The sequence below is a fragment of the Ruditapes philippinarum genome, unplaced genomic scaffold (genome assembly GCF_026571515.1).
Source record: "Ruditapes philippinarum isolate M1 unplaced genomic scaffold, ASM2657151v2 ctg4184_1_1_1_1, whole genome shotgun sequence".
Lineage (NCBI taxonomy): Eukaryota > Metazoa > Mollusca > Bivalvia > Venerida > Veneridae > Ruditapes > Ruditapes philippinarum.
In genome coordinates this window covers 133,314-159,773 of record NW_026853368.1, presented here as the reverse complement: position 1 = coordinate 159,773, position 26,460 = coordinate 133,314, and the positions used below count along the sequence as shown (strand labels likewise).

Below are 26,460 nucleotides of genomic sequence, written 5' to 3'. Positions count from 1 at the left end.
CCATGTATTTTAATGACTCTTTCGTTAGGGTTATAAAATTTCTTTGAACGTGATTTTGATCACATTGAATAATTACCCTAGGGTGTTTGTTTGTAATGTCTAAAATTAATTCATTTTTATCAGTATAGCATTCATGGACGCAAATAAATGCCTTTAACAGGTTTTGACGTAAATGATTGTCTTTTTAAGGTTTACTTGTGTTTGTGACACTACTAGCGACTTATGCATGCGATACTTCAGGATCTAAAGGTCAATATATGTGTTTCAAGTTTTATTAAATATATCTCAGTATGTAATATACATAGACATGAGAACAAATTCTAATAATACACGTAATCACAGAGGACAACTTTTATTTAAGATCTTGAAGGAATTTATACGAAAGTGAAAAAAAAAATCTATTCCGTAATTAATGATATTGATACCAGTCCATTCTAGTCATACTCATGGATTTTAATAATGCGCGACCCGGTCTGTAGATATTTTAATCAGGTTATTTGATTGGTCGATTGATTTACACACCGTGTAAACCCATTAATTATGTCATTTAGGTCAGTCAGGTTATGCAGAAATTGTGTCATTGTGTCAGGATGAGGTTAATATCATGGAAAACATGGATTTTGTCTGTCTCGGACTTAATCACACGTAATCTGATTAAGGGTAGAAGTTGACATCTTCGTACTGGGTTATTAAATGTTGTCTGCGGTCTGTGGATCCTGGCAATAATTCATTTTTGGAATAAATGTGAATCAGTGAACTGTGTCATTTTGAAATTTATTTGATGGATTATTTATAAGAGGGTCCGATTATAAGATGCTCACAATCTCCTGTTGGCATGCATAACAACTGTAGAAATATGTAAGTGAATTTTATTTTTATTTATTATTTTTGTTGAGTTGTTTACACGTATAGGGATTGTGCATGCCGTCCAATTTGGTGAACAGGCCACTATGTACAGTCCTTTAAACGAAAGCGAAATTTGAAGGGCTGCTGAACTGGCAGTTGTCTTGTCAACAATATGGATTTTAAATCTAGTGAGCGCGAATTTTCAATTGAAATGCATTTTCCAAACTACAGTAAATATTTGTTAACATTGAAAATGAATATTTCCTTCAAGTTTTTAAACAAACTTTGTCCTGTACAATATAAATGCATGTTAGTGACAGCAAAAAAATATATATCCGAAGTATTATGGAAAATTAAATGGTAAAGAATTGTATAAATATTTTCTAAGTTAGTCATAATATTTATTTACTTAGAAGTTAGAACAATACAGTAGTTACAATAGAGTGCATAAAAAATGTTACAGCATTATGCAAAATGATTCCATGTGTTTGAATTGTTCTATTATAAAAAGATTTTCCGAAAAATTTAGCATCATCCTTCAAATATTTTACCAACTTACAGTACCTACTGTCTGGTTTATTTATGTATATACAGTATTGAAGTAAGGAACAATCTCAATAGCAAAAATATACATTAAATGAACACATACATTGATATGATTATGTAAAATTAAAATTGTTTATTTATTTATTCATTCATTTACTCAATTATTCATTTATTCATTAATGTTTCGCACAATATGTCTCATTATGAGATAATAATAATAGATAAATGTTAAGGATGTTAAACAATAAAGAGTAAAAAAATAAATAAATAAATAAACAAAAACTAGATCTATTAATAATAGAAAAAATAAACAAACAAACAAACAAAAAATACAAAAAACATACATCCTTATGTGCAAAAAAAAAATAAAAAATAATTAATTAGTAATAATAATGTATGTGTAAAGAATATACTGCAAATGCAGTAAAATAGCAATAAGGCAAAAAGAAAACAATATAAATGTACATCTGAATCAGCTTAATGGATACATAGGTCTATAAATTGAGTTTTCAATCTTAATATTATACATATATATGTAAGTTAATAATGTTAATACAATTTATAACTTTACATCATATATTGTACAGTACATTTGACATGTTGATGTATAATATAGTACATACATATACTTCATGTATTATTTATATATAGTAATATGTTAGTTTCTTTGATCTTACTGATTGGGTATGAAATAAGTACATATAAAATGGTTTATTTTTATTTTCCTATTTGTATTACATATCTTATGTCTTAATTTGATTTAGTTGTAATTATCAAACTTCATGTGTAATAAGTTTTTACTGTTTTGGTGATAATTGCAATAAATTTACTCAGTTTAATTAGCTCTATTTTATTTTCAGTATTGAAAAGTTGGTCAAATTTGAGTTATTGTGGTTGTTGTAGTAGTAGGGCTTTATAAACTTAATTCTACTATCATTAAAGTGATGGCATTCTAAAATATAATGATATTCGTCCCCAATTCCGTGATTACATAGGGAGCAAATTCTTTCATTAATTGGTATATTATGATAGCGACCCACCTCAATGGGACATTTGTGGTTTCTTGTGCGGAATCGTGTTATTATTTGACAGTAATAGTTTGGGATTATTGTAAAGTATTTATTTAGTTGTATGTTATGCTTAATTGTTTTATACATGAAATTTGTGGAGTTATTAACTGTTGAGCTCCAGGTTTGGAAATATTGATCTATAATGTTTCTTTTGAAAGCGAGTGAGAACCATTTAAGATTGACGCTGTCTTGGTTCAACCATATATTGTTAAAACCGTTTGTTTCTATTAGACTTTGAATATAGTCTAACCACTTCGATTTGACTCTTCTTTGGTTTTTGAGGGCTAGTAGAATTTTATATAATTTAGTAGATAGTTTATTGTTGGTATCATTAATATTACTTTTTAATCTACACCAGTATGATATCATTCTAATTTTTGCTTCTTCCTTTAGAGGAATTATTCCAAGTTCACTATAAATCATATAGGATGGTGTTGACATTTTTAAATTGAGGATGTGTTTAAAAAATTTCAATTGTACTTTTTCCAGAGTGTTCATGTTGCTGAAACCAAATAATTCACTACCATAAAGTAGGATTGGCCTAATGGTTTTATTAAATAAGTCTATTTGTATGTCAAAAGATAAATCTAAATGTCTAATTTTCTTTAGTAACATGTACATTGCTTTAGTTGCTTGTTTAGCTATGTGTTCTTTAGTTTTCTTATAGTTACAAGTTTTTGATAAGTATAGTCCCAGATATTTATATTCATTTTCTATTTCTAATTCATCATTGTTAAATTTAAATTTTGGAATATTGTTTCTTAGTCTTGATCCGAAAATAACTATTTTAGTTTTGGATGTATTTACTGTTAGTTTCCAATTTGTACAGTATTGTTCAAATATTTTTAACTCTTGTTGTAGGCCTGTTTCATTATCACTCATCAAAACTGTATCATCAGCATATAGTATAACAGATAGTTTTAGGTAAATTATTGATATGTCTTGTTCATTGTCAATGTTGCAGGTTACTCCCTGTGCATTATTTTCCGATAAAAAGGAGTCAAGGTCATTCAGGTAAATTGAAAATAGTATGGGGGATAAATTTTCTCCTTGCCGGACCCCAATCAAACTTGGGAAAAATTCAGACATACCTTGGGATGTTTTAATACAAGATTTTATATTTTCATACATACTTTTAATTATTTTTAGAAATTTCCCATTTACGTTATATTTTATCAGTTTTTTCCACAATCCTTGTCGCCAAACAGTATCGAAAGCTTGTTTAAAGTCAATAAATGCACAATAAATTTTCTTTTTTTGGGTCCTTAAAATATCTATTAAACTTTGCAATATAAATAGGTTATCTACAGTGGAGTGGTTTTTTTCTGAATCCTGCCTGGCAATTTTTGATTATGTCATTTTCGTCAGTATACTTTGTGATTCTGTTATTTAAAATGGCTGTAAATAATTTTCCTAGGCAGCTTAGTAATGTTATTGGCCTGTAGTTTTCGGGAAGATTTTCATTGCCTTTATTTTTATATATTGGAAGAATAATACCTTTTGTCCAAACTGATGGAATGCAACCAGAGTTAAATATTATATTAAACAATTTTTTATATATAGGGAGCATTTTTTCAAGGGTAACTTTTATATGTTCGTTTAGTATTTTGTCAATTCCAGGGCTTTTATTGTTTTTTAGTGTTTTAACGGCTTTCATTATTTCATCTTCTGTGATTTCGTTATTTATTTCTTCATTAATTTCAATTTGGATATCTTGTTCATCATTTTCAGTTAGGTTTTGGTCACCTTCATTCACTTTCTTAAAAAATTCATATAGGTCTTGTAAATTTGCTGAGCTTTGTTTTTTGGATTTATCTAAAGAGTTTATTATTTTCCAATATTCTTTTGGGTTTGTGCCTTTAAGGTTTCTAAGTTTGTCTATTCTAGTATTCCTGTGATATCTGTAAGCATTATGTATACTCTGTTTATATTCTTTACTAATATTTTTAATCATTGACTTATTTCTATCTGTTTTACTTTTATTATATATTCTTTTTGCTATATGATATTTATTTCTCATTGATTTACAATTTCTATTAAACCATGGTTTCCAATTTTTCTCTTTACCATTGATTTTATTTTGTTTTATTTTTTCGAATGTTAATGTACATGCAGTGTTAAATAGTTGTTGGACATCGTCAACACATTTATCTATTCAGTTTTTATGAAAAATATACTAGAAACTTATCGAAACAAATTCTTTTTATGTATACGTATTACTTTAAAATCAATTCATCAATTATTTTGATATGTACATGTATCGTATTGTTAAACTTTTAAACGTGTTAAACTATCTTTAAAAATATAATTATAAAATTGTGCAAAATTCAGATATTTCAATTTATAATGAACTATTTTTACTTAATGCTACATTATTCCTATTCTAGAGTAAATGATAAAATTAAAAAAACCTTACATCAATTGTATTGCTTACTACACAAAAGTTATAAAAACTAACAATTGTGCAAAATTCAGATATTTCGATTTATAATGAACTATTTTTTTACTTTATGCTACATTACTCCTATTTTAGTGTGAATGATACATTTAAAGAAACCTTACATCAATTTTATTGCTTACTACACAAAAGTTATAAAAACTAACAATGTCAGTTTTTGGTTTATTATCAATCTCTTGAAACATATTTGTATTTAAATTCAACAAGACAACAAGCAAATATGTTTGCATAATGTCACTAACATGTGTAATCTATGTTAACATGATACAAATATGTCTGCTAAAATATGACATATACTGAGTAATACTGATATTTTCGATAAATGTACATAACTGATATAGATTTGTTTATTTGTCCCTGGACATGTTAGCACAGCATGGCGCTCAAAACAATGTATTCTGTTGCAGATGACTCTCCGTCAGCTAACAAACGTTTTCTGCTGGATGGAAATGCTGTACCATGCAAGTTACTTCTTTATATATTTCTTCAAATACATACTTTTTTCATTTCTTAGTGATAAATAAAAGAAATCTATTACATTATCATTTAGATTTTCTAAACTCTATTATTATTATTATTATTATTATTATTATTATTATTATCATTATTATTATTATTATTATTATTATTATTACTATGAAGAAAGTCACACTTTTTAACAAGTACTGTTTTATCTATCTGTCTACAATGTTTTCAAATCCATTAGCAATAACTTAAGGTAAAGAGGAATAAATCCATAAAGGACCTTTACGTCAAAAACGGTAAAATTGTAAATATTAAATGCTCGGTTTGATTGAGCCTGTTCATGGACAGCACTGCGTAAAGCGAAAATTCATTAAGATAATTCAACATTTAAGATCAACTCAGATTACACTTCATAGCGCAAACCATTTTAAAATCATAATAAATCTGATATTTCATTGATAACACTACGACTTCCAACCGTTTATAAAGTATCAGAATAAAAACTGCGAGAGGGTGCGTTCAAAGTTATTTTCTTAAATATCTATTTCCATACATTTCTCTGTGATTCGACTTTTTATAACGTCAAAATATAAATAACGGTAAAGTATTTTAACTTTTTTTTAATCATTTCAGCTAATATTTCATTAGAACAGTTTGCATCGTGTTACCTAACTTGCACACCAACATATGGAAAACTCTTGGAAACATGTTGTAAATCAGGGCTCAATGTAGTCTGTTCAAATCTTCCATGGGATATTTTGAAACCCAAGCTAGGGTCCTGCCCAGGTACTTGTGTTTCTTTCATCTGTTTTGTTTATGTTAATGATTATATATATATTGCTTAAGTCGTGTTTTATGTTCTAATGTCACATTCCCGTCACATTATGTTGATTTTGATATACTATTATATTTCATTAATTTTGATTGCCTTAAATTAGTAGAAACTGAATTTATAAAATTAATGATATATTATAGTACAATATGATTGTTGAAAATTGGTGTCATTTTCTTTAGTACAGCCTGCAAATAGTCTTTTCTACATTTATCGGTCTTTTGTGCTTTGCATGTTTTTAACATGCAATAATTATGGTTTAAAAATTCAACCGAATATAGTTCCTTATTATATTTTTCTGTTCTTCAGGATTATCAAAAAGTCCAACCACTTCAGGTATATATTTAGATTTTTCAAGACAGACAAGGTAATGAATGTTATCTTAAAAGTCGGGCATTTTACCACATTTTTCTCGAATTGATTTTGTTAAAATATAATGCTATTGTCTTATAGTTCAGTGCTAGTGCAGTTCCTTCTTAAGCACAGACTAAGGTTGTTTTCATTCTGCAGAATAATGTCCCTTTTCAAAATTCCATTTTGTTTAGTTCCGCCTTTTGTTAACTCGTTTAAGGGAAACGCATTCTTCTACTTAGGGACCATATGCCTCTTTACTAAGGTTCCATAATAACCGTCGTATGAACACATCTGCGAATGTTTCTAAATTTAAAATTATACCATTTCTTGTTTGAATTTTGAATTCTGCTTCTGCGGGTGCTAGGGCGTAGACGGTAGCTTGCACTTTGCAGTACCGTCCATGAACAGGCTTAATCAAACCGGGCCTACACAGTCATATAACTTTAAGTTGATATTTCGAAACTAAGTTGCTCGATAGATCGAGATGTCATTTATGCGGCTGTTGACATATGCCTGACAAACTAAAAGTAGACATGGAATAAGTGGTAAATTACGGACTGTTTTAAAATCGCTTTGAGAACTAATGTTAATATTACAGCATGGTTGTCCCTGGAACAGTTTGCTGCATGCTTTCTTACGTGTGTTGTTGGATTTGAAAAACTTACAGAGGCATGCTGCCAAACAGGCTTAGATGCGATTTGTACAAATTTGCCATGGGAAATATTAAAATATCAATTAGGATCATGCCGATGTATTTATTAGTTTATTTTTTTAAATCAATTGTTTTAAGATTTACAACACACCTTCTTTTTATAAAGTTATTGTCAAATATATATAGGATTGTTTAGATTTATAAATAATGAAGATTTTTGACAGAATTTTGCACACATCGTTTTATAAGTGTTTTGAAGAAAAGAATATCAATTTATTTGAAAAGTTTTTTAAAAGGAAATATGCCAAAGGAAAGTGAATGTATCGATACTATTTGTATAACAAATTAAAATCCTACAGCTGAACTGTCAACAATTACATCAGCAAAACCAAGTGCCCTTCCTCAACCCTACTGGTCGTCTTGGGGAACATGGACATGTGGACATCAAGGTTCAGTCTGCTTTCAAACTCGGGAAAGAAAATGTTCAACCGGAGTAGATAAAGATTGCGAATCTCAGCCTGGTGAAATGGCCACCATCGTAAGACTTTGCTCGGAATCTACATGTTCAGGTTTTCATTTTTCTTGAGTATGTAGACATTCGGATGAAAATGTAATTGAATACAAAACTGATGTAATGCGATTCATAGTACTCTAAATATAAACCGTAATTCTATATATTAAATTTATTTCATGTACATCAATATGAGTCAAGTGTTTATGGTTAAAACTTTCAACGTGTGTCATTAAAGATATATACGATGTATTTTCTCAGGTGAAGTACAAGTTTTACATTTTAATTGAAAAGAAAGCATTTATTTCATTGTGTATTATAACAAAATACGTACAATTACAATCAAACAAACAAAAGAAGAAAAAAGAAAAATCTAATAGGATCCCTATGATAAATTAAAATAAACATATTTTTGAAACTGTATTTTAATGATACAAATAACTCGACTAAAACAAAGTGATTGTGATATTTACAGGTGACAAATAAATGGAAGTTACTTACGTCATTACTAGTTTTTAAGATTTTTTGCGCATAATATAGCGTTTTGTTTGCACTTTGCCATTTATTTTAGATTTCATCTCAGCTACGACAACGCGAGGTGAAACAAAACGATTTAAAAAACTGTTTATAAACTTTTTGTCTTTTATTTAATTCAAATAATTATGATGAAAAAGAAATATTACAATACTTTAACACCTTGGTTAATCGGCCTTGGTTTCACAAACACAACCGATTTTGATAACTAGAGATAGATTTAAAAGTGTTTCATAACTCCACATCACATTAATTTTGTGAATGTGTGTGGGCCTTAACCCAAATTTGAACATGTCATACAAATATAATAATTTATTTTGTACTCAATAAGTTCGTTACAGTTCATTTTAACATTCAATGTTAATTGCTTTTTTATCTATTACATGCTTTGCAGTTGATAGTGAACTTCATTGAACGCCGCCTTTCCTTGTTGATCGTGTTTATCATGTTCTATTTTCACAGGGAACATTTAAAATATAATAATCACTCCAGCCAGACTTTATTTGAATGAGGATAAAAATATTATCATATTATTAAATTAATAATTATATTGTCAGAAATACACTCCGGCATAAGTCAGTTCTCCTTCATATCAAGAAGCAAATAGTAATCGGCATACATCATTCTAAGAATATATTCTGTCATTCCTCGTGATTCTGTCACTATACACAAAGCAGTAAAAACGGTGTAAAACAGCAAAAGAAAAACTGGTTAGGGACTACATGTATATGCGGCTATTCCTGTTTGATACCACCGACAACAGGGATTACAAGAAATATATTTAAAAAAAAGATACACGGCCGAAATGAAAAAGGATAACTTGCTTATTGTGTAATATAAACTTCGTAATTTCTTACGTAAAGTAAACCGTTCAGTAGAAAATAAAATGAGATATAAACGCAATGTAAAATGTTTTCTGTGAGGAAGTATGGTTATATCTCTGCAATTTAACTAGAAATGAAAAAAGCGTGTACGTTTTATTATAGAACTATCCTTTACATTGTATTTTATAATGGCAAGAAATGTCATGTACATCTTATTTAAAGGGATACTCAGGCAAATATATGACAAAATATTAAATTTACCATATTTACTTAACTTATGCTAAAATGAAGTTTAAAAAGTGATTAAAAGTCCCTGCATGTTTTTTTGTCTGTATAAATACTTTATAATGTGAGTTTAAAACCTAAATAAGTCTACATATGTTGAACGAAATGACGACGCAGAAAGAACTAATGAGTAGTTTTAAAACAAGTCATTTGACAATTACAATCCCTAGAAGTTAACAAAACAAATATTGTAGATATTGTAAGATTAAAACAAGCCTAAGTCGCTCATTTGACAGGTTCTTTTACGTTTTTATAGTTCACGGTGATAACTATGGTGAAATCTAAATGCTGTAACTTGACCCGCGTGGGTCAGGTTAGGAAACCAACATTTTTTTCTTTATATGGAAAAAAAATTTGTTCCAAGGACTGCTTAGTCTATTCATTTCGATGACATTTATAGAATATTGGATAGAAAATTAAAATCTAAAATATGAAAATTTTGACTGTGTCTCCCTTTAAGAACTATCCTTAAGATTCTAATTTAGAATGGCAAGAACTATCACTTACATTCTATTTTAGAATAACCAAACTTCCTAAATTTCAATATGTGATTTTAAATGACCGATGTTAATTCATTTTTATATTTAGTTCTTTACTGTAAGTTTCACAGGAAGTAAAACTGAGTTTAGACGGCTACGGCCCAAATAAAAAAGCCCGAAGTAGCTAGCCAAAAAACTGGTTAATCCTGCCAGTAGTCATATGCTTGTCATGCAATTTATTTTTGCAACCATTATAACGCTTTTAATTGTTTTGTTTTTTTTTGTTGTTTTTTTTAAGTTTTCTTTCATATGATGCTTTATTGACATATAACATATCAAACTATTATACTAACGCCACAGTATTTATCCATATCAGTAGATATAATTTATATTTTAAAAAGGTAACGGCAATTCGTTAACAGCGTTATGACGTCATCTCGATCAAAAACACGCCAGTATGACGTCATTTTAAAATGAAATGGGTTCGGGAATGACGATTGATTTATCGGGCACTGTTGTTAACAATTTATAATCCAGTTTGACGCATAAAGTTTAAATTGTTTAAAAATTGATAAAATTATTCATGAGAAATAGGTTGAAACTTTTCTTATGATTTATTTTGTTAAATTACTTTATAGCTTAGGTACTAAAGAGTGCAAAAAAGAAAAGTTCAATACAAATATCGACAGCGTATATATTCAACCGCTTAGAAAATAAATAAAAGCGTTAGAACTCCTTTATTTTGGAATGTACAAACGGAATATCAGTACAGTCTTCGTGATCAAAACTGGTGTTAAATAACCGATAACACCGCTGAGACCAATATTAATTCTGAAATAAATACCTTTTTTCAATATTTATATTATGTCGTTATAATTAAATGACTTAAATGTCTTAACAAAATAAAAATATTATAATGTAAAATATTACTTTTTTAATGTTCAATGAGTTACCCAGACTTCAAAATGACTAATGAAGATTCTTCTCTATTCAGGTTTTAACCCTGTTTATTGTTTGAAGAAAAATAAACCAAGTTGGTTTTTTTTGTATTATTGACAATCACTTTCTTCTTAAAGTTAGGCGTCCATGACTGATTGGTTAAAGTATTTGACTAGCAACCACTTGCCCCTTATGTGGATTCAAAGGTTGATTTGGCCTTTGGATTCTAAAGCGTAAGGAAACTATCCAGTTAGCTTTCGGAACGTCGGTGGTTTTACTCAGGAGCCCGTTTGTGTCTGGAGCAATACACAGAGAAGCAGACAAAGTCTTCTGTAATGACTTTTAAAATGTTTTACGGTGCGATCTAAAATCAACAAGAATATGAAAATGTTTGGTGAGAATGTTAAATATTTTTTCCCCTTTTATTTCATTGTTTTTCAATATTAAAATAGAAATATTGAAACTTAAACAGTAACAACTAGATACAGCAAAGCTACACTGCTGATGACGTCATCATTACCACCAACAACTCCTTCAATTTCTCAACAACCTTACTGGTTACCATGGGGAAGTTGGATTTGTGAACATCAATCAGGTGCATGTTTCCAAAAAAGAAAAAGAAACTGTTCAACGGGGATTGATTTTGATTGTGAACAAAGTCAAGGTGGAAAACAATACAACGTTGGTTTGTGCACTGAAATTTCATGTCCAGGTGAAAAATTATTTATCATACTGTTTGAATAATTGCTTAAAGGTAATTTCAAATGCTGTTTATTAGGACAATAATCTACAATGCGATTTTACTAATCGACGATAAATTCATGAAAATCTTTTGTAGCCGACAACAGACACTTTTAGTGGTATAACTGTAAATTCAAACATTGTTTTTTAAGTTATTAAATAGTTATTCTTTTAAATTGTGTACATTAAATGTCTCTTTTATTCATAAAAATAACATAATTAAAAAAATGCCTTTGTAAAAAATTGATTATGAACAAAAAAATCTAAAATTTTAAACTGTCATATATGTTACGTAACTTCAGATAATTAGTCGCTGATTTAGTTAGCAAAAATTCCTTACACGCTTCCCTCCGAAAATGGATTACTTTTACGTGCTTCAAACCACATTTGAAATGTTTGATTATTAAAAATGTTATGTCGATTCAAAATTAGTCCGACCTGCATCAAACAAATTGTCAAAGCCCTACGTTTCATGTTAAATTATTGCATAACACGCAAGTATCGCAGCAATCAGGTTCACAACATGCGTTAATATACTTAAACCTCTTTTTACAACCCATTGACACCTGACTAATTAAAAAGCTGCTGATTAATATTATTTCATAGCAGAAATTCAAAATTAACGTGATTTACTGACCGTCTGTTATCTTCGGCAGATATCACTTTACTATCGGAAAAAATGAGGCACGCTGTGAACGAAATGAAACGTATTTAACAGGGGTAATTTAATAACCTACTTTCATCATGACTTTTAGTATGCATTTGTAATGATTCAATTTATGATTTATGATTTGTGCAGACAATAAGATGTGTCTTGTCATCCCTCTCTCGTTTTAGGCAATAACAGTCATTATAACCGCGAATTTATTAATATGAATATATAGCAATACAATGCCTAAGGAGAAAGATGATCACAATTGTATTTCTTTTTTTAGAATTCTTTACCACCACTTTGATACCTTTAACAACGCCTCCTACCACAACGCCCAAAGGTAGCTTTTAGATTGCATGTTTTATTCTGTTTTACATTTTTGTTTCACTGATTAACATAAAACGATTTAGTTTAACCATATTTAATGATCATCGTAATTTAAAATTGTATTTATCAATAATTAAATACGTGTTTTTTTTAAATCAATTAATTTACATAAAATGGGTATTGAATGCTGATGACTTTTCAAATGTTTGTAGTTTAATAGAAAAACCTTTTGTACTTATTTTATGTATTATGCTTCTTTTTATATTTAATGCAATACATATCTTTTGAAATGAATTCAAATCAAACGTTTATAATACATTTTTGTACAGTTTAAGATAGAAAATATATGTGACTTTCGGAGGGTATTTTGTCATAATGTGCTTATATTGAGTTATCTTTTTATCGACTTAATACTAATTTTTTCCTCTAAAAGATCTCTTTCATCGGACAATACCGACTTTGTAGTATATTTATTTTTCTTTTTGTTAAGGTTCTTGAAGTGTCGGTCCCCTTTCGCAAACTAACACTCTGCTCCGCAATACAATGTGTGACATTTTAATGTAAACGTGACCCCCCACCCCCCAAAAAAGGAACAAATAAACAAGTTCTGTATGACCCTCTTTTAAGGATACGGAAACTAATGGACACGAACAGCATCATGTAATTTTATTATTATGTTAACTTACGAGTTCCTTACTTCACAAATCCGGAAACATCTAAGATCTAAACAATTTTCAGGGTCCCGAAATTTCTGTTTCCAATATAATTCATACCTCTACAGACGATTTTCTTGTCAAATTTGGGTTATATCAATCCAAATTTCAAAAAGGTGTGAAGGATTATAAAAACTACATCAGATAAAAAAACCTGCTAAATGTAAGTTTCCACCAATAAGCAGTGACCATTTTTCTTGACAAACAAGTATATTGTAAAGAAAATTAGATAACCGGTTGATGGCTGGTTTAATTCTTACATATGATATACTTAAGGATAAATTGTGAAAATAGATTGTATGCCATTATAACAACATCGTCAGTTATAGGTGTTATGTAATTTAATCAATTTTAGTGAAAAATAATTCTGCAATAACATAGATTTTATCAGCTTTATATATTTTTCATTATGCCTAAATAAAATAAGTCCCAAAAGCAGAGATACTTTTTATTTAGTGCCATACCACATCTTGCAATTTTACTCAATTTTTAATCACTATAGCTTACATTGAGGAATTATTAGTTCATCTTTTCGGGAAAATTAGGTGAATTTGTTCATATGCCATGGCCAGATCGTCAGTGTCAGAGTCGGCGATGATTTACATTTTCTGATTAAGAATAAAGGCATATATATATAATATGTTTTCATTTTCTTTTTGGAGCTATTCCTTAATTCACAATATAATTGCATTTAATAATGTTTCTTAGAACTTCCTGACTAATGTGTTTAGAAAAGAAATATTAGCATCACTAAAACTGACACTAAAAATCAGATGGCTGGACTGGGGTTCGAACTCAAGACTCTTCTAATATTAGCAAGTATGTTACCTTAGAACCAAAGGTTTACCAGTTATTTGGAAAAAGTAAGAAGCAAATCAACTGATTCTACATTAAGAATTATCAATAGGGTTTGTAATTATCTGCTCCTTAATGTTTACTAAGGACAATCCATCCCACATTAAATGGTATAGATATATATCTTTTGAAATATCTTAATAAAATTTATAAACAGTACAATTATATTGGTTCCATTATTATATAGTTGATTCCCTAAAACATTGTAACATAGATAGTCTCTGTAATTTAACACACATGAATAATGTACGTAAACAAAGTAAAATGTTCCGGAACAAAATATTTTTTTGCTATTTTAAGTAGGGCTTTATCTGCTTAGCAATGATTTAATCCATGCGCCATTCGTTTTAAAGGCAATAAATTACCATATTTATTTCATGCAAGCATTTTGGAAGTATACCTTTTAAAATTTCAAACAATAATTTTTCATAAGATATATAGCTTTATACGCTTTAAAAAAGAAATTAAAGAAGAAAAGAAACACACATCTGAATCACTGCTATTGTAAGCATGCTTAACTCTACGCACTTTTTTTCAAATATTACGTGTGTCCACTCTCTGATAGTTTCTAATGCGGTTTTTTGTCTTGTTAGATTCATGTCAAGATGATCCGACATCTATTGGCTGTTCTTTCCCAGAAATATTGACTGAAATCTGTAAGGAAAATGCAGCTGCCTGGAAACTTTGTCGGAGGTCGTGCGGCTTGTGTGGTTGGTCTATTAATATTGCCGTTTAATTTCATGCGATGTAAAACGCACAGTATGAAATTACACATTTAAATCTTGTTGTTGTTGTTGTTGTTGTTGTTTTTTTGTGTGTGTGTTAATTTGTTTTAAAAAGATATAAAATATATTGGAGATAAAGACTTTTGATATAATGGTGCTACATTCGTACCAACTATCATTTGCTAATAACTTGTACATATAAGCGGTGTACTTGTTGACTAAAACATCTTTAAAACATAACACATGTTCCCTTTATTTTAGACTCATGCTGGGATTACCTAAACTGTTCTTCACAAGGGGCAAAGAAAGTGTTCTGTGGTAGGGAAGAATATGCTGTTCAGTATTGCAGGAAAACATGTGGAAAATGTTCCCGTAAGCTACATCATTAGGGCCAACAAGAATATGTATCATTGATATTAATAATAATAATAATAATTGTATTATTATCAATAATAATAATTTTAATATACAGGACACTTAATTACTTTTCTATCAATATCGTAAATGCAATAATAGAAATTATTTTAAGCAGAAAATTTTATACAACAAATCAATTTTGCCTTTGTAATTTCTGTAAAGTGTTCCATGTTCTTAATCATAACGTTGCATTTATGAGACTTTAATAATTACATTGAGGATATGTGTTTGTTTTGCATGTAATATCGAAGTTTATTATATACTTATAAATGAAATATTGAGAAATATTGATGAAATAAAATGCGTATTTTCATTTTCCGTATTTTCACTGTAAAAATTTATTTTTCACTACAGTGAAACATATTTTCCGTATTTTCACTGGTGTCTTGCCGGACTACTTTCTTTTAAATTCTGCCATTACACAAAATTTAAGGGAAAGTCTCTCAAATTTTATAGCAAAAAAGAGAAAAATATATATAATAAACAGAAAATTCAAGTTTTTTTCTATAAATACATGATTTATTTTCATCTTGTGGCATGAAAATTACCATATTTCACTCGTGGCTACCGCCACTCATGAAATATTTATTTTCATACCACTCGATGAAAATAAATCATGTATTTATAGAAAAAACTTGAATATCTTCTATATATTTCATAGAGTGAACACTAAACGAGCGAAATATAATTTGACTTTACAATCATCCACATTTAGATATAGTCCGGCGTCTGTGACAATTATGTCTATTGATTTCACAGTGGAATTATTAAAATATAATGTCACTGAAGGGCATGTGATAAAATTTTATCTCCTCCTTTCATGTCATTTATTTGTTTTTGTTTACGTCAAAGTATAAAGACTGAAAATGAGTGTTTAACAGACTATAATTTGAATATTTTAAAAGGTTACTATTTTTAGGTTACTATTTCGGCCTTTTGCCGACAGTAACCATAAACCAAGTGTAATGACAAAATTAATCAATTTGATTATTTCACGTACAGACAAGCCTGTGGATGCACCATTGAATAAATGTGGAGACCCTGTGACTTCAGAGGTAATCTGTGAACAGCTTCAGAATGAAAACTGTATTTGTAATGACCCCGATATTCGTGCGGTTTGTGGACAATATTGTGAAAACAAGTGCGAAGTATATGGCTATCCATACACTGGATCAAAGTGCATGCCAGCTGTAAGTTGCAAAACGACACAAACCATTGATTCAATGGAGTATTATTTTAATTGACAAAGGGCATACATATTTATATTTCAGATATGATATCATACAATTATTGACTAGGGTGCCATTGAATATGATGTGATATTCACAGGCAAATGACATATTGACTGAGGCGATAGCCGAATTCAATATGACTTTCTGCCGGTGAATATCACCATCAATAATTGCTTTATTATATGTGTAGGCTATAAGAATTTAAAAAATCCAATTGAGCCAGTGAATATAAAACTACACCCAGTGAATATGATTCTATAAGAAGTTGTGCTGACTACTGTTTGGACCATTGAGATTGCAGCTATATTTAGATCATATTAATACATAATGTCATATGTTCTGAACCTTTCTATTCCTCTTGAGATGTTTTGCAGCCGATTAAGTATTAGTCTCTTCTTTTTTATATCCTTATATTATCAATTTCCAACTGTGCTCTTAATTGGATTTTGCTGGAAAACTATAATTATAAACATTTAATTTCAATACAACATAATTGGATTTAATTTGTTTCTCTTTTGTGAAGACGTTTTCTGCTTCTTTAAAATAAATAAAAAGATATATATATTTCACTGAGTGAGTGAGTGAATGACTGATTGACTGAGTAAGTGAGTGAGTGGCTGAGTGAATTGGTTAGTGAGTGTGTGTGTGAATGAGTGCAAATATAAAAGATGGTGTTCTGGAATAAAATATAACCTTATTTAACATCTGGAATACAGTTATATTTATCAGTTTAATCGTACTGTTTAATGGTTGTTATATATAAGACTGATAACTGCCAAAGAATGCCATGTTAAAGTATGACATCAGTCGTTTACATGTCAAAATATAATTTGATAAAACTTGTTGATGTTTGCTTTATTAGATTTGGTGTACACGTTTATTCGTTGTTGTTTTTTTTTTCTGGTTATATTGTACATTTGATTTGACATACAAGTAAGCAAAGTTAGGATTAGGATGGCATATTACTTTGTGAAGTCTTCAAAGAAATTATCACAGTTATCTTTTGTATACCTAATTACTTCTATAAAGAACAAGTTATTTAAATGGTGTTTGTAAATTTCTATTATTCTTACAATTATCTTTTTTCAGAGGCGAAAGAAAAGGGAAGCAATTCTGAACCAAGTCATGTTTAATTGAATTTTCTATAATAACTGTAATTACTTGTTTGGTTAAGAAATTTGGAAAATAATATAGCGCATTGTTTTCTCTTATGCATTTTATTGCTTTTTCAGCGTAATTGTTTGTTTGACATGTTTAAACTGTTGTTTCTTAATATATCCATCGTTTAAAGGCTCGGAATATATAAGTTCTAAACCGTTCATATCAGACCAAACGAAAAGAACGTGATTCCTGAAATCTAATATCATATCAATATAATTTTTGTTACATGTGTTACAACCGTAGCATTACAACACAATTATATTGCTACGTGTAAGCATAGTATCGATCATAATTTATTGCTTATATTGAGTGTAGTTATTGCACTGACACAGCTTCCGTATGCAATACGAGAATTTAATAAAATCTTTATTAAACGGTGTTAGAAGTAATACCAATAAACACTTTAACATTCATCAAGTTTTTCCATAAATGTACTTGTTATAATAATGCAAGTACGTGTGCACTCAATCGTAATAAAAATCTGTAAACAAAGTGATCCTTCGGAAGCAGAACTCAATCCTCAACACTTAATAGTGTAAAAGAGTAAAATCCCGTCAGGGAACACTCATTACTTATTACTGGTTCCGGAAACAGATTCGAAGTTGTGTCTAAACGCTCAAAAATTCATACACAATCTAACTAAAATAAATTTTGTATATTTAACAAAATTCGTTTTTAGGAAAAACATCTGTTGTGATGCATTTTGTTTCAGATGAACATTTCAGTTAGCTATATTCCAGTTTAAAAGGAATGCAATATTTATTCATAAAACTTGTACCATCCTTTTTTCCAGTTGAAGGAATAAATGAGAATACTCACTGCTTTTACTCAAAGTTGCATTATGCCCTTCCATAGAAAATGATGCATGAAGAAATCAAAGTCAACAACACTTTTCTCATTGTTACATTCAATTTTAGTCTGTTAATATTTCAAACAGTAGTAATGTTTTATTCTAAATAGCTTTCATTGTCATTTATTGGCCATTGACCATTTTACAATATTTTGAAATATATAGCCAATACAGCTCAACCCGTCAACGAAAGAATATTTTAGTGTTGAAATATCTTTATACAGTACACATTAATTTATTTGTTTTTATTTACGCATTTCTCTATTCAACATGAAAAGGTATACAAAACCTTGGATTACACAAAAAGTACGTTATACCTATTTGCTGCGCCTTGATATATTTTAAATTCTTAAAAAAATTTCTATACTGACCTTATTTTGAAGATTTTCTGAATACCAACAATTTCCTTCTTGGGTTATCTGGGATAATCTAAACTATGTTATTAAAGGACATTATTTGACAGGGACAACAAGCTATATAAAAGCATGGCACTTGCCGGTGATATCCACCAGTACTGTAATGTGTATTTGCTTCTACATCTTTAATGAAGTACGTAGATTTAAATGAAAAATTTAGATTGTGTTACCTGTTTACTTTTATAGTATCAGTGTTGATACTGATTATAGGACTGTTGATCTACGAGAGGGTGTATTTCGTATATCCTGATAAATTTTGATAGCATAGATCGGATACACTAAATTATTTATCTATATCGTTTATCAACATACAACGCACGGCCATAATAAATTAGATATTTAATACCGTACACCTTTACATAGAGCAAGTAATCAAAGATAATGATGGTAATACTTTTTTATTGTGCATTTGTTGTTTGTTTGTTTGTTTTGTTTTTGTTGTTGTTTTTGTCGTTTTGTTTTTCTTAGTCGAAAGGAAAGGACGTACGTTTCAACCAAGGTCATGTTAAATTGACATTTTTAATCATTTCTTATAATTGTTTGCGCAGAGGGCTTAGAGGGTGAAGCGTGTTTTTAACAAATAATATTCTGTCATACCCAAATAATTTTCCAATTTTTTAAGATGTTTTGATTTTTTCTGCCGTTACATAGGATTACACTGACATAGTCCTGTGGTACCTCGATTTAAACAAAATTAATTTAACTTTAAGCCTATAGACTCAGTTTTGAATCCATTCTTAAAACTGACCAGTGCGCAAAGAGTGTAAAATCTGGAAACAAAGTGATTCCTCAGAAGCATTAATTACAACAAAACTACATAAAAAGTGGAGACTCGGTTTGATTGAGTCTGTATATGAGGGATAATAAATAAATGCAACATCCCTCACGCCCCATTGCACAGACTTGAGTGGAACTCTATTCCCAACACTAAATAGTGTTGAGGTCAATGATCCCAAAGGACCAGTACAACAACACCGAAGTGAAGTATGGAGCAACTTTTCACAGCTGCCACAAAGCACTTGACACCTGCTTTTGTGGAGTATAAAAACTGGAAACTAAGTCATCCCTCGGAAGCATTAATCACAACAAAATTACATGAACATTGCAGACTCGGTTTGATTTAGTCTGTACATGAGGGATAGTGCAACATCCCCCCCCCCAGCACCAGCTTGAGCAGTAGTCAATTCTGAACACTTAATAGTGTTGCCATTAATGTTTCTTGCTAAAGGAAACAATGACTTACTCCTGACGGGGTTTGAATCTTTGAGGCTAGCGATCATTAGATATCTAGTCCGACGTGATAACCACTCGGCCATAACGCAACGTATTTACAATCTTTTGCGAGAATGCTTTGTTTTTGATTTCTCTTTCTCCTTTTCACATCTTTTCTACATATATATATGAATTTTCTTTCACCAACGCAATGTACTAAATCTCCTTGAGTTAATAGTATCAACAAATAACTTGTGATACTAAAGTAGATAGACAGTGCAGAATAAGTTCAATCACCTAACAATCAATCAACTAAATTGACAATCTTTATATAAATATGTATTTTTTATGATCAATTGTCTTTAAAATAGAGAAATACAGAATCCCTAAAGAAAGTCCAACACGACAAAATTGAAAATGTTGCAGACTCGATTTGATTGAGCCTGTTCATGGACGGTACTGGAAAGTGCTAAGTTTAAAATTTAACCCCGTTTTTACACACAACCCCGCCCCCAACTAGCACCGGCTTAAGCAATTAATGCAGAATTTCACTTCTTCACACAAATGGAATTTGAATTAGACATTCCGCAATGTGTCAATACGTCGGTTATCCTGGAACCTTCAATGTGACACTACCGTGCCATTCCATGAAAAGCGGCGTATGGTCCCCAAGTAAAAGAATGCGTGTGCAATAAACGAGAAAACAATGGGCGGAACTAAATAAAATGGAATTTTGAAAGGGGGCCTTAGGTTATGAAGCCTGCATATCACAGATAAGACGTCAAAGACAAATTAAAAAGCAGGCAACATATCCTAAGGGTGATTATACAGTATTCAAGTGGGAATACTGGAACCACCAAAGTTGAAAATGGCCAAAAAGTAGGAACTAAAAGTACCACATGACATGTATACACAACAAAACTGTCGTGCTGAACGATCTTAAATATAACATTATTGATTAAATGTACGGGGAGACTTTTTACAGCCGCAACACGGCACAAATAACACGGATGTGACATAAAATAGAGAAATACAGAATCCCAAAAGAAAGTCCAACACGACAAAATTGAAAATGCTGCTGACTCGGTTTGATTGAGCCTGTTCATGGACGGTACTACCTTATTTCGTTCTGCTCGGCCTTCTTCTATCGGAGACAAGTTTGTCATGGAAGGGAATTTAGAAAAATTGGAAATACATAATTTGTAATCAAAAGTACTATTTACAACCATAAATTACGTAATCAAGTGCATAACATTTCAATTATGAAAACCAGATCAACAAGAAAGGGCGGTGTTTAATAAACGCAGTCTCCTCAATACACAGCAGCACAGGACCACTTCCAAGGTGTCAAAAAGAACCCTAACAAAAATAGGGCATGGCACTGGGCAAAGTACGAGCGAGACGATTACTTTAACAAGAAAACAACAAAAACAACAAGGAAATTATAGACGATTTTTTTATTAATTAATATGCCTTAATTGAAAACAAAACAGGAGCAAAAGGAAAAGTACTTAACGTAGACGAAAATAAATCAAGTAGGGACAGAAAAGTGACAACATGATAGTATGAAACAACAATTCATTAATCTGAGGAGCTCAGAGGGAACAGTCAGCATCATAAGTACTGCTTGAGAGTTGAAACCGGTTGATGGTGCACCAAATCTCACTATTAGCTATGTGTAATTGAAAACTACTAAAACTTGATCAGAGAATAAAAGCGACCTAATATTTTACATCTTTACGCTTATAGTGACCAGTTTTGATTATCAGCATTTCGTGTATAATTTGTTACGCATATAAAGTTTGCTCTATATTAACAATGGTTATACAGACAGTAGAAAGATAAAAATGCTCGGAGAGAACGCAGGTAATTTAAGTACTTGTTGATTTTATATTCACTCATATTTTCTTTGTTCAATTTAAACGTATTGATTCCAACACTTTTAAATGTTGAAAATTCAGAAACGCTTAAACCGGTGTAAGGGGGCGTGATAGATGTTTCACTTTCTTTCATTATCTCTCATGCACAGACTCAATGAAACCGAGTCTGTAATTTCCATGTTATTTTGTTCCGAATTATACTTTCGAAGTGGCATGATAATCACATCATAATGTTAAACATATATTATAATACTATTTCGTTAGGTAATTATATCTCTTTGAACAAGATTATAATTACATTAAAAATAACGGTGCTTTGTGTCATGTCTAAAATTGATAAATTTCATATATACCATGTATATCATGCATTTACGTATATAAGTGTCTTTTTTAAGGTTTACTTGCGTTTGTGACACTACTAGCGACTTGTGTATGCAATACTTCAGGATCTAAAGGTCAATATTTTGTTCATTTTTATGACAAATATATTGGAAACATATTGCAACAAATTCTTTTTATGTACATAATCAATTCATATCAATTATTTTGATGTATCTGTGTATCTCTAAAATCTTAGAGGTGTTAAACTTGAACTACGTTTTAATCTCTTTATAAGTGATATAATTTTATGACGTTTATTTTAAATACTGCGAAATTAAGATATTTCAAGTTATACTGAACCGTTTACTTAATATGACATTATTTCCATCTGAGTCTAAAGTCACAGGTATAAATCAAAATATCTTTACATCTTGATCACATGCTTTCAGTTGTATAGTTTATGACGCAGAAGTACAAAAATCACCGTGACACACAGAATTTTCTATAAATATCGCTCGGAATGTACCGGTGATTCGGTTTTCAAAATGAACGCGACAGTATTTTAATAATTCAAGTAGTTTCATACTTCATCCAAACATTTTCATTATCATTTTTTGTTAGTCAGAATTATTATAGTCAAAACTAAAAGTTTCACTTGCTTGTACTGAGTAAAAATAACACTGATATGTTCAATTAATGCTGATATAATGGATCATGTAAGGTATGGAAATTTGAATTTATTAAAATCCTACCACAGCGTGAGAATAATAAATTCCTTTTGTTGCAGATGACTCTCTGGCACCTGATAAACGATTTTTACTGGATGGAAATGATGTCACTTGCAAGTTCCTTTCTTATATATTTCTTAACAAAACTCACTTTTATTCCATTTCTAAGAGATACATTATGATTCTCAATTCATCAACTAATTGCAACCATTTATATTTTCTAAACTTTATTGAACAAAGTCATACTATTTAAATACGTATGTTTTTATTTACCAATCTACAATGCTTACAATTTGATAAGCAATACATTAAGATAAAGAAAAAATGAATCCATAAAGAACGTCGAAAACGGTTAAATAATTGAAAATGTTGCGGATAACGAAAATGTTTTAATTTCAACTGTTATTTATTTATTTCAGCAAATATTTCATTAGAACAGTTTGCATCGTGTTATCTTACTTGCACACCAACATATGGAAAACTGTTGGAAACATGTTGTAAATCAGGCCTCAGTGTAGTCTGTTCAAATCTTCCATGGGATATTTTGAAGCCGAAACTAGGGTCCTGTCCAGGTACTTGTGTTTCTTCCATCTGTTCTGTTTATGTTTATGATCATATCGCTTTAGTCGTTTTTATGTTGTATTTAATTTTCCTATCACATTATTATGATGATTTTTGATAAACAATTAAAGTTCATCATTTTTGTTACAATACATTAAAAAAATGAATTCATTGTGTTAAAGTAAAAATCTGAAAAATAAACGAAATATTGTAGCATTACATGATTAATGAAATTTTGCAACATTTTCTTTTGTTACAGTCTGCAGATTGTCATTTTTACACTTACCAGTCTTTTGTGCTTTGCATGTTATACACATACAACAATAATGGTTAAAACTTTTTACCGAATATAGTTCCTTGTTATATTTTTCTTTACTTCAGAATTATTAAAAAGTCCAGCCTCTTCAGGTATATGTATAGATTTTTACAAGGCAGACAAGGTAACGATTTTTATTTCAAAAGTCGGGCTCATATGCAGATATAATGCTATAGTATTGAGCCTTATAGTTAAGCATGATTTTCTACAAAATAATATAGAAATGTATATTACGTAGACATTCTTTAAAAAAATCAATGAAGGAGAATAGTAAAAAGCTTGATGAGTTGTGGTAATATTTCTAAACTTTTTTGAAAAGGATTGATCGAGGAGACATTTGTAAGCCTGAAACTAAAAGTATATATATAAATAAGATATAATTTACGGTTAGTTTTCGTTTCAATTCCTATTAAAAACGTATATCTATTTCAGCATGGTTGTCCCTGGAACAGTTTGCTGCATGCTTTCTCACTTGTGTTGTTGGTTTCGAAAAACTTACAGAGGCATGCTGCCAAACTGGATTAGATGCTATTTGTACAAATTTGCCATGGGAAATATTACAATCTCAATTAGGATCATGCCGATGTAGTTACTTGTCAACTGTATTAAGATTAACAATGCAACTTCTTTTGTATAGCTATTGACAAAAGTATTTAAAATAATTAAGACTATAAATGTAAGATTTTTCGATAGAATTTTGCACACTTTGTTTTAATTGTTTTTAATAAAAAAGATATTAATTTGAAAAACATAGATATAAAGCAAATATTCCAAAGGAAAGTGAATGTATCGTTACTATTTTAAAAACTTTTTTACAACAAATTTAAATCCAACAGCTGACCTGTCAACAAAACCAAGTACCCTGCCTCAACCTTTCTGGTCGTCTTGGGGAACGTGGACATGTGGACATCAAGGTTCGATCTGCTTTCAGACTCGGGAAAGAAATTGTTCAACGGGAGTAGACAAAGATTGCGAATTTCAGCCTGGTGAAATGCCGACCAACGTAAGACTTTGCTCGGAATCTACATGTCCAGGTTTTCAATTTTTTCTTAAGTCTCTATGCAGTCTGATGCAAATGTAATTGAATATGAAACTTGATAAATTGCGACTTAAAGGTCCCTAAATATAAATACATTTATTGTTTGGTATATGATAACTTAATGTGTATACCAATTTGTAGATTTTATGAATATTGAAAAAAGCAGACTGGCAATGATAAACGTTATTACACACACTATGTAGCATTATAAACAAAATACACAACTCCGAAAAACATTACAACTCATGTATTGCACCAAACTTTACTAATGTGCGTCTGTTTAGGGGAATAAACATTTCCACAAGACAGTTAATATTCAAAATCGCGCAATGAGATATTTAATGGGCGTTCTAGATTCACACCTATACTTGCCATGCTTGGCGTCAAAGAATGGTTACCAAACCGTTACCGAACATGGTCCTCTACGCTACGCCTCTGGAATCGATTTTTGTGTATGGATAATACCGTACTAGACTGACATACAAACTGTTTGAAACATACTATAGAAAGTGCTCAAAAAATCGGTACGGTGATTTAAAAACAGTAATGTACACACTGGGATTTACTGATATTTTGACACTTATCCCCTGTTAATCTTTTTCAAGCAAAATGTCTCATTAATAGTCATTATTCAAACATATGGGCTCGAGTTTTTTTTTAAACTAACCACAACTAAGAACATACAGACTATTCAAAAGGAAATTTAAAACTGAGGAATATTTATTATTAAACTTTGAAAGATAATCTTTCGTTCAATCCAGGACTGGCATTTTACCTTTACGGATTGAGATATGTCGATATGTCGGCAAGCCGACTGTCCGGAGTCATGGAAACAAAGACACACTTCTTTCTAGAATCCAGTTTATATTCAAATTTTAGAAGTACTGTATTTGACAATTTATTAACAGACAATTCATTATTTAACCGAATGACCGAACATAAACTTGAACACTTAATGACAAAATATCCACGTAAAGTGTCAAAATATATTGTTGCTGCCCATATGTGTAAGCGAAACCGACTTTACAAAACAAAGGACTGTCGTATCCCAAAATAATGATAATGATAAATATGATAAATGAAAAATAAAACCGCAACTCTCCATAAGCTCCATATAGAGTGTTTATCGTGTGTAGCCTTTTTGTAATTTTGTTTACGCATTACACTTTATACATTGATTTCTACATTCTATGTTTTATATGATGCACTTTGAAATCATTACATTGGTGACTTATAGGCCTATTGTGCCTTGTGCTATACTTGTACACATATATGAGTGTTAATTGTACTTGACTATGCACATGTTACAATAATAAACATTTAACTTACGTATTTACTTTATAATAACAAATTAAGTATGTTTACAAAACAAAAAAAATATATACAGTGTATGGTCCCTAACATATAACAATCCATATGGTCCCCAACATATAACAGTCCATATTTTTGCCTATTGCATTTTCATTATATTTAAAGATATACAATGCTCATTTTGTGTGAAATATTCTAATATTTTATA

The 26,460-nt window shown here is 30.1% G+C and overlaps 1 protein-coding gene across 3 annotated transcripts in view; it reads left to right on the top strand.

Moving 5' to 3' along the window:
- The window catches only part of LOC132736655 (uncharacterized), an 80,069-nt gene that overhangs the window by 31,055 nt on the left and 22,554 nt on the right, over positions 1-26,460 (top strand). For 2 of the 3 annotated variants that reach the window (XM_060723844.1, XM_060723842.1), the window contains exons 3-7: positions 5,328-5,381; positions 6,019-6,171; positions 6,527-6,553; positions 24,335-24,487; positions 24,739-24,936. In XM_060723844.1, the coding sequence (XP_060579827.1) occupies positions 5,328-5,381; positions 6,019-6,171; positions 6,527-6,553; positions 24,335-24,487; positions 24,739-24,936 (585 nt within the window). Of the gene's footprint in view, positions 1-189; positions 250-5,327; positions 5,382-6,018; positions 6,172-6,526; positions 6,554-24,334; positions 24,488-24,738; positions 24,937-26,460 lie in introns of all 3 variants that reach the window. The other variant, XM_060723843.1, reaches the window with a different exon arrangement.